This window comes from Cyphomyrmex costatus, unplaced genomic scaffold, assembly GCF_001594065.2.
Source record: "Cyphomyrmex costatus isolate MS0001 unplaced genomic scaffold, Ccosl1.0 scaffold149, whole genome shotgun sequence".
In the NCBI taxonomy this organism is placed as follows: domain Eukaryota; kingdom Metazoa; phylum Arthropoda; class Insecta; order Hymenoptera; family Formicidae; genus Cyphomyrmex; species Cyphomyrmex costatus.
In genome coordinates, this window is record NW_017275488.1 from 214,820 (window position 1) to 222,968 (window position 8,149).

Here is an 8,149-nt window from a genome sequence, read left to right on the forward strand (position 1 = left end):
GATGCGCGAATAGGACGTAGGAAAGTTTGAGAATATTCCTTTGTACAACGCCTATCTCGATTTCGCACGCTTGGATGGTTCAGAAGCGATTTCGAGTATATCTATCGGTGCGTACGATTGTATACGCGCTATACGCCATCAATCCTATCCTCTGCCCATCCTTGCAGATTACGGATCGCGTGCTTATTGATTTTAGCCGCTCGCAAAACACGCGCGTGTTTCTCACACATCTGTCTGCGTGTGCGGAATTTAAAGGAAATTAGCTCGTGGAATCTCGTTTTTTAAGTATAATACGAGATACGCGGCAAAGACGACGGCAACATCTCAACGTCCGCGGCGCCTCACCATAATTTTCTGCAATATAGTGCTATATCCTCTCACTGATGTATATTGTAACCTATCGAATCGAGCAGGTGGCTCGACGAGCTCCCTTATATTTTGACGATTAGTTCTGGACCCAGCTTCTTCTCGAAGGACGAACTCCGCTCACAGCACCTTTCTCTTAGTCAGGGCCGCAGCCTGCTGCTTAATTCCTCGTAAATGAGTACCGCGATATTTAAAAAATTTAGGGTGTAAACAAAAACATTCAGTTAGCACATCATGTTTTCAATTTTGGTTTTTAATATTTGGGAGGACAAATTAGTTCGGTCTGTTTTCCAAAAGATGATCGCCTCCAAAGACGAGTCATTTTTTCGAGATGGAATTCGAAAATTGCCTGAGAGATGGGAAAAGGTAGTAGCCAGCGATGGACAATACTTTAATTAATCGATCTATTTATTCATTTTATTTTGAAATAAATGCATTTTTTAACACAAAAAACGGACCGAACTGATTTTTACACCTAATATAAAAATTACGGAACTCTTTTTTTTTTATTTTTCTTAAGAGCCATGAAAAGTACTGCTAGAACTGCTATTTTTTTTATGTTGATAGAACGTACTAATTTCAAAAAAATTCTACTTTTGTGTATCCATGAAATTAGTATTCTTTAAATAATATGAAACATTCTATTAATATGTGAAAATAATAATAACAGTTTCAGTAGCACATTTTTCATAACTCTACAATTCATTATAAAAATAATAAAAAATTTTGTAACTTTGATATAAATAATGAAAATTTAAAAAATTGCAACCGGAACTGTGTTTATTTACTATATATTTATAAATACTAGCCTGTTTCTTTTCATTACACTTCGAATACAAACGTTAAAGCCTTTTATAGTTCGTGTTAATCGTACCCCTATCGATCATTTCTTCAGTCTGCATCAGTAAAATATACCGTTCGCAGTAATTAACATGCTACATCGTTGAATAATTCCGTAACTTGCTCTAAATACCAGAGCATAAAAAGTTACAATTACATAGTTTATACGAAGAAGTTCACTAAGGAAAGATCTAGAACATTAGATATCTTCGAAATGATACACGTATCAATAAGCGATATCCCTTAATTATCCTGAACAGTATATTTTTCATTGTTTTTTCGATTATTTTTTTTCTTCACGAGATATTGCACGGAATTATTAAAGTTTATGTAAAATTACTACCAATGTGAGCCAACACTAGTTGTTAGTGTGAATTATAAGTAACTTTATTAAAAATCATATTATTATTGGCAAAATTTTACATGTATTTAGATTTAATTTCTTGAACCTATGTTTTTATAGAATTATTAAAATTTATGTAGACAACGCACTATTTCAAGTGTTGCTTTTAGATACATAAAGTATCTATTATATGTATAATTTATGATCTCTTTAAAATAAATAGTAAAGTGATACACAATAAATCAGGTGACTACACCCTAATTGAAGTACCTCGGCTTAAAAAAATTTTTTTCATAACTCCATTGTCTCTCGAATTAACTATAAAAAAGTAGTAATTGCAATCCGTATAAAAAAGTCGTTAATAAAACTAATGTCTCGTAAAAGTATCTTATTTCCACAAAGATTTAACAATTGTTATACGCAGAACAATGAGATCCTCAGAAGATCCCACGAGAAGAGCAGAGCGCAAAGAAATTGAATTAAGCTAATGGATAATGAAAAAGATTCTTGTTCGCGATGTTAATCGAGAGAGAGAAGATCACCGCACTGTTCTTCGTGGAAGCCTATGTATCGCCGGCTGCGTCCCTGGGGATCGAGACAGCCGGTCATCTTGGTTGCGGCGTTGGCCGCCGGGTCGGCCGGACCCCGACGTCGACGTACGGCGTTAGAGACGGCGTAGCCTGCGCGTGCACTTGCCGCGAGGGAAAGGTGGATGGCCGCGACCTTGATGCGCGTGGTTCTCGCGTGCCCGAACCTTCACGAGCCTCCGCGAGGACGACCGAAGCCGGGCACAACCGGCCGACCACGACCAACGCCTGTACACGGTTGTTAAATTATCTCTCCGCGCGCTCTCCCAGTCTCTTACTCTTTCTCTTCTCCTTTTGGACCCCGTTCCTCCGACGTCCAGTCCCTGCAGCTTCCTATCCCCTTCTCTATGAGTCGCCGCGCGCGCCTCATCTCCTTTTTCTTGGCTCTTCACGCACTCGCACACGCACGCACTCGCGCGCGCGCGCTCGTGCATGAGATCTCACGGAAGCTGGAATGACTATCGCTACACTTGGTTCTCGCGAGCCCTGGCTAGTTCTACGATGGGACCGGTATCTCGACTTAACCGACCAGTCATTCGAGGCAGAGGAGGCAGTGTCTCTCAACGCGTCACCGATGCGTCCGAATTATGCCTTCGGTTTATCCCTCGAGAGATTATCCGAAAATGCAGTGCTTCTTGAGGTCCCCTAGTCGCTACGCTGATATAATCTACTGAGATCTTGACACTTCCTGTGAAACCAGTATCACGTTGTATACGAAGGTCGACGGATGTTTTTGCATCTTCTGAAGAATAATATTTTGCATAGTTTAAAACTCGAATATCTTTCAATTATCAGACGACTACTTTCCAAGATGTGAAAATATTTTCTAAAAATGAAAACTTTATATGCATATGTATCAAGCAAGAGAGAATCCAAAAATTTTTTTAATGTCACAGAATACTATATGAACGTGGGATAATTTAATTTTTTATACTTAACATCTGTTACTACAAATTTATGTTTGAAATATGAGAACAGCATTATGTTAATATAAGATACATCAGACTTCCATTACTTTTTTATTATTATAACTTTTCAATGAAACGCGCCGCAGTTTGGTATCATTGGTGTCTTGTTTCTTAATGAAATCAATTCCTTCCTGAAAGATAAATGAATCTAACCAGCATGGCTCGGTTGTATTGTGGGTTGCCGGAGGCCAGGGGTTCATAAAACTTTTTTAACGCTTCGTAGGATGAGAAACAAAAAATTTTTCCAATCATAAATCCTTATCCAAAACACAGGCTAGACCAAAGTATATTGTACGGACGAGAAGTAATTTAAAAAATGTCTTGAAAATAAATAAAAATTCAGATGCTCGATTTAAATAATTCTCGATCATATTAAGAGTTGAGTACAAAAGCATAAAATATTTATGCAAAAAATATGATTGGAATTGAAGTCGTGTATCAACTATATTTTTAGAAGCAAGAATTCTGCAGAAGCGCTAGAGCAAAGGATGCTGCAAAAACTCGCCGTCCTTGAGTGCCATCAGGACGCATATGCATTTCTGCTGCTGTAACATAGTTTGATGTAGGATCGACATATTGATAGACGTCAAGAGGTATCTCGGAAATAGTAGCGTATATAAATGTAGTTTAAAGATATTAGATATAAGGCGTGTGGAAAATAAAAAAATGCATTTTATTTCAATAACCTTTTTCCTTATTAATATTTCTCAATAATTATAAATTACTCTTAATAATTATAAATATAATTAATCATTTGTAAAATTCATTTTTATATATTACACAGACTTAATCTCGTTTCTATAAGCGTAATAATTAATTATTTAGCCAAAGCGCTACTCGATGACTCAGCCATTAGCGTGGAAATTTCCTGGATATAACTCGGTTCTCCCTTAACAAGTTTTTCTTCTTCTATGCTCTTCTCCTCACTTTTGAGGTCTGTTACGGATAATGTATCTTCCTGAGATGATGTATCTGACACTTTAAAAGATAATTTTCTTAATAATTCTGAAATCATATGTTATAAATTTAACACATTGTAAGAAACTTACAATCATTCTTGAGGTCATTATCATCCTCCGTCTCGCTCTTTTCATAACTAAAATTTTCATCTTCAATTCCAAAATGTATGTACGACAAGGTGCACACAAGCATTATAAAAAATAAGTTTGTACCAATTCCAATACAGGCTGATAGAATTGGCCAATAAAACATCCAATAACGTAGTCCTGATAAATGAGCATTTATCATCAGATTGGCAGAATAGAACTCTATATGCCGTGATTGAATCTCAATAAATATAATTGTTACTGGATGGTTCTGGAATATTTGAAATTACATCTCGATAGTAGATGCTTCTTATAAAATTACAAACTAAATTAAACTCACAAAATCTTACTAATATTTTTACCTGATCCTCTTCAAAGTTATTAAACAATTCAAGAACAACGTCTTGCTTCTCTTCAATGTTCCCAAAAATCATCATAGGTGAAAACATGAGAGTTGTAAGCGTGTGTAATAATTTGCTACGATAATGTAACATAGCTGATTTACACGTATGGTCTATGAGATGGCTATCACGACTCCGTAACTGCGCGCAAACCATAAACATACCTTGAGAGAAAATTAACATTTAATAGAACATTATATTGTTACAAAATCAGCAATACAATTGAAAACTTTACCGAGCTCTTTGTTCGCTGGCGATTCTGGCATTTCTAAATGTAGATTTATTTTGTATGGCTGTCCTACCATAAGAAGTTGCTGCTTTTTAGTCAGCTGTACATAAGCTTGCGGAAAGCTACAAATTCCTTTGTTCTCGTTACATGATCTAAATAAATATAAGTATTAGAATTCTGTATTATTCTGTATTAATTCTGTAAATATAAGTAATAAAATATTTTAATATAATTTGATATTACTATTTCAGTCATCTATCGACAAACATTAAATGTTATTAGACATAAATGTTATTTTATGAATATTAGCTGTACGAAAGTAGCATGCTGTGGACTTTGCTCACTACTTCGACTTTGATATCTTTGAAAAGTACTCATCATACTTCTAAACTAACACAAAATGTAGAACTTACTTGAATTGCAAATGTGCAGGGCGTACATAGGACATGCTGGGCATGTAAGAGTAGTAAAAAACCGTGTAAAGAAATATAGACAGCCAGACTATTAAGACAGTGCTAATGATAACAACACCACCACGAAAAACTGTATCTTTCGCAGATTGTACGCTCTGTCCGGTGGTTTTTCGTATGTTAAACCACTTTCTACTAATCTCATGTAGTAATCTCGAAATTAACATTTTGCACGATTATTTCTAAAATTGCTCAACTAGATTTACGAGTTAGCAACACATCAATTGAATTCGATAGCCGATGTTACATAACGATGGATTAAATATCTCTCTCTCTCTCTCTCTCTATTAAATTACTGAATTATTTTCATAATTTCACTATTACTTTAATCGCGTATTGGTTGACGTTATATTTAGAATAAAAGAAATTTTCAGATGAAATCGCGATATACGAAACGAAGACAGCGAGCGGTGTCAATCGTATGCGGCATTGCCAGATCGAGTATCTCCGAAACAAAGTAGATATCAATAAGATGTTTTCGCATCTCCACTTTCTAATGCTCGAAAGATGTGAAAGGTTATGTATAAACAAGTGTAAACATGATGCGAACAGCACGCGAACTCGTATTTGCATAGGTGTGATTCTGTAGATGTCGAGAATTCTCATTTAGCTTTCTGATTTTTCCTTTTTGAAAAGGAACAGTCTCCATAGATGGCGTTACTTTATGTTCTCGACACAATAGTTATGTTTTTAGCCAAAATAAAAAAATTATAATATATACAGCTTATAAAATTGCAAAATTCAAAATTTTGGTTTGTATCTCTTAATCACGTAGTCTTTAATATTTTATTAATTTAAATTTTATTAATTTGAGTTTCTCTGTATCTACGTTTGTAATAAAAGTTTTTTGCATAAAGTTTAAAAAAATTTAAATTTATTAAATATGAGAATTTTGATTGTCTTCTTTATCTAATTACATAATTCTGCTGATATTTTAAAGTTTTTTGAAAATTTTATTGAATTTTTTTTCTCGGTCGGTAATTACAAATTACTATCGTAATTACTATCTGACGATAATTTATATATAGTCGATAATATTCCTGTCAGGTTTACCGATCAGAGATAATCATCGACATTGTTCGTAGTTACTGACGATAAAAAATTTTTTAGACAATATGATTTTTAAAGGGCTTTTATATTAACTTTTAAAATAAATAAATATAAATAAATATCTCTTTGTTACACACATTTGCAAAGAAAATTTTTTGTAGAGTAAACGGTGGTTATATTCGTTAATTTACTTTATGTTCTAATATTGAGAACTATGTCATTATAGAATTTAAATTTGCAATTTGCTTTATTTCGGTTTAAACGGAACATTTATCGAAATATATACTTGCAATTTTGATGAGATTTTTTTAAATATGGTATTTGAAGTCTAATTTTGGATATATCTATTAATATATTTCAAGTCATTTTATTTTAGAAGAAAATTATAATAAATTCCAGTTGTCTTTATACTATAAATTTATGATATTCAGTTCGTGTTTTATTTATATTTGAAAAACGCAGTGGTTTGTCGAAGTTATTATGAGAAAAAAAGAAAATCTTATATATCTTAATTTTAACTTTTTATAAAGTTATACACATTTTAACTTAAAATTCAAAATAGAATTAAACTTCTTATTGAGAATTAATATGCAGTTTTGGAACAACGTTTCCTAAATCTTTTGTAACTCTATTTTTAAAAACTCTTATATATGTATTTATTTTATGTTTATCAAAAGGGACCTTGGAAAAAATTCTTCATTTTCTAATGTATATATTTAATTTCATGCAAAAATGTAGAAAGAAATACGGAGAATGAGGAGTACATCTGCTATGAAATCAAGCATGTAATTATTTGCGAGAGAATTAGAAAGCAATAACAATTGCTATATGATTTATACATTACAAGTGACTTATGTTATTTGTAACATCTGTATATTGCACATAATTTTTTAGATTTTTAGTAGCGTCTGATTAAAATTTTTAACTCGCTGTCTTGACATTATTAGGCGAATAATTGCGGAACAGAGCTTCCTCCTCGCTGAAATAATTCTGCAATTGATCTAATGTCATACAGTTTGCTTCTATAAATAAAAACAATCATTATTAATATACGATGTTATAGTTTTCGATCAACAAAGTAATTCTAATAATAAGATAAATTCTTTTATAAAGTCTTTAACATGTTGTAGATATCTTTTGGTGCTATTTACTGTTGCGCAAGAGTTGCCGTTGTACTTACTATGAAGGTTTGCGATACAGTCCAATTCCCCACCAAAGTCTTTCGGCAGATATTCGGGCGATATTCGAGAATACACGTCAGAGATGTCATCCGTGTAAATGTGAATCTGCGGGAATGACGAAAGTTTAAGTCAACTTGTAAACCGCTGCGTCGGCGTAACCGCCGATGAAACCAGAAATGTCAATGTACGAGTATCTTCTTAACGTTAATGCGCAGAAATGCATATTCTCGGTGCATACGTAACTGTACATATGAATTTAAGTGTTTTTGATTTGTTTTTACAATTTCGGTTCGAGTTTAATCAAGAATATACAAGTTTTTTATTTTTTAAATATAATTTTTAATCTATTTTAAATTAAAAATTGATAGTTACAAAAAGAGTAGAATCTATATAGTAATTAATTATTCTCTGAAGCTGAGTCGCGTTTATAAAATTTAATCGGTCTTGGGATCTTCAAGTATTTCAATCGATCCGCTTCCCTTTCTTCTCCATCATATATTCTTTTTACTCTTTCTTTTTTACTTATCCCTCTGATTAGATTTATCGACGAAATAAGTACTAAGATAGAGCAGGGCTTTTTCATCCAATTTTCGCGATAATTCTTAATAATTAACATGTTCCTGAACAGAACATATTAATTATTTAAAGATTGTGTTTGTGCTCTCAAA

General features: G+C 33.2%; 1 protein-coding gene and 1 pseudogene across 1 annotated transcript; both read right to left on the reverse strand.

Annotated features, from left to right (window-relative positions):
* Positions 1–3,903: 3,903 nt before the first annotated feature.
* Positions 3,904–5,794, reverse strand: Seipin (lipid droplet biogenesis associated protein seipin). The gene is made up of 5 exons (XM_018551916.1): positions 5,194–5,794; positions 4,787–4,932; positions 4,513–4,715; positions 4,154–4,421; positions 3,904–4,082 (listed from the first exon to the last, which is right to left on the reverse strand). The coding sequence occupies exons 1-5, from the start codon at positions 5,415–5,417 to the stop codon at positions 3,922–3,924; spliced, it is 1,002 nt and encodes a 333-aa protein (XP_018407418.1). The 5' UTR covers positions 5,418–5,794; the 3' UTR covers positions 3,904–3,921.
* A 1,307-nt stretch (positions 5,795–7,101) lies between these two features.
* Positions 7,102–8,149, reverse strand: part of LOC108783359 (alpha-tocopherol transfer protein-like) — a 43,713-nt pseudogene continuing 42,665 nt past the window's right edge.

Excerpts from the sequence above, each read along its gene's own strand:
- Seipin (XM_018551916.1), bottom strand. The coding sequence starts at position 5,417 with ATGTTAATTTCGAGATTACTACATGAGATTAGTAGAAAGTGGTTTAAC. Across the intron at positions 4,933-5,193 it reads CCTGCACATTTGCAATTCAA|ATCATGTAACGAGAACAAAG; the intron begins GTAAGTTCTACA and ends ATATTTATTTAG. Across the intron at positions 4,716-4,786 it reads GCCAGCGAACAAAGAGCTCG|GTATGTTTATGGTTTGCGCG; the intron begins GTAAAGTTTTCA and ends TTTTCTCTCAAG.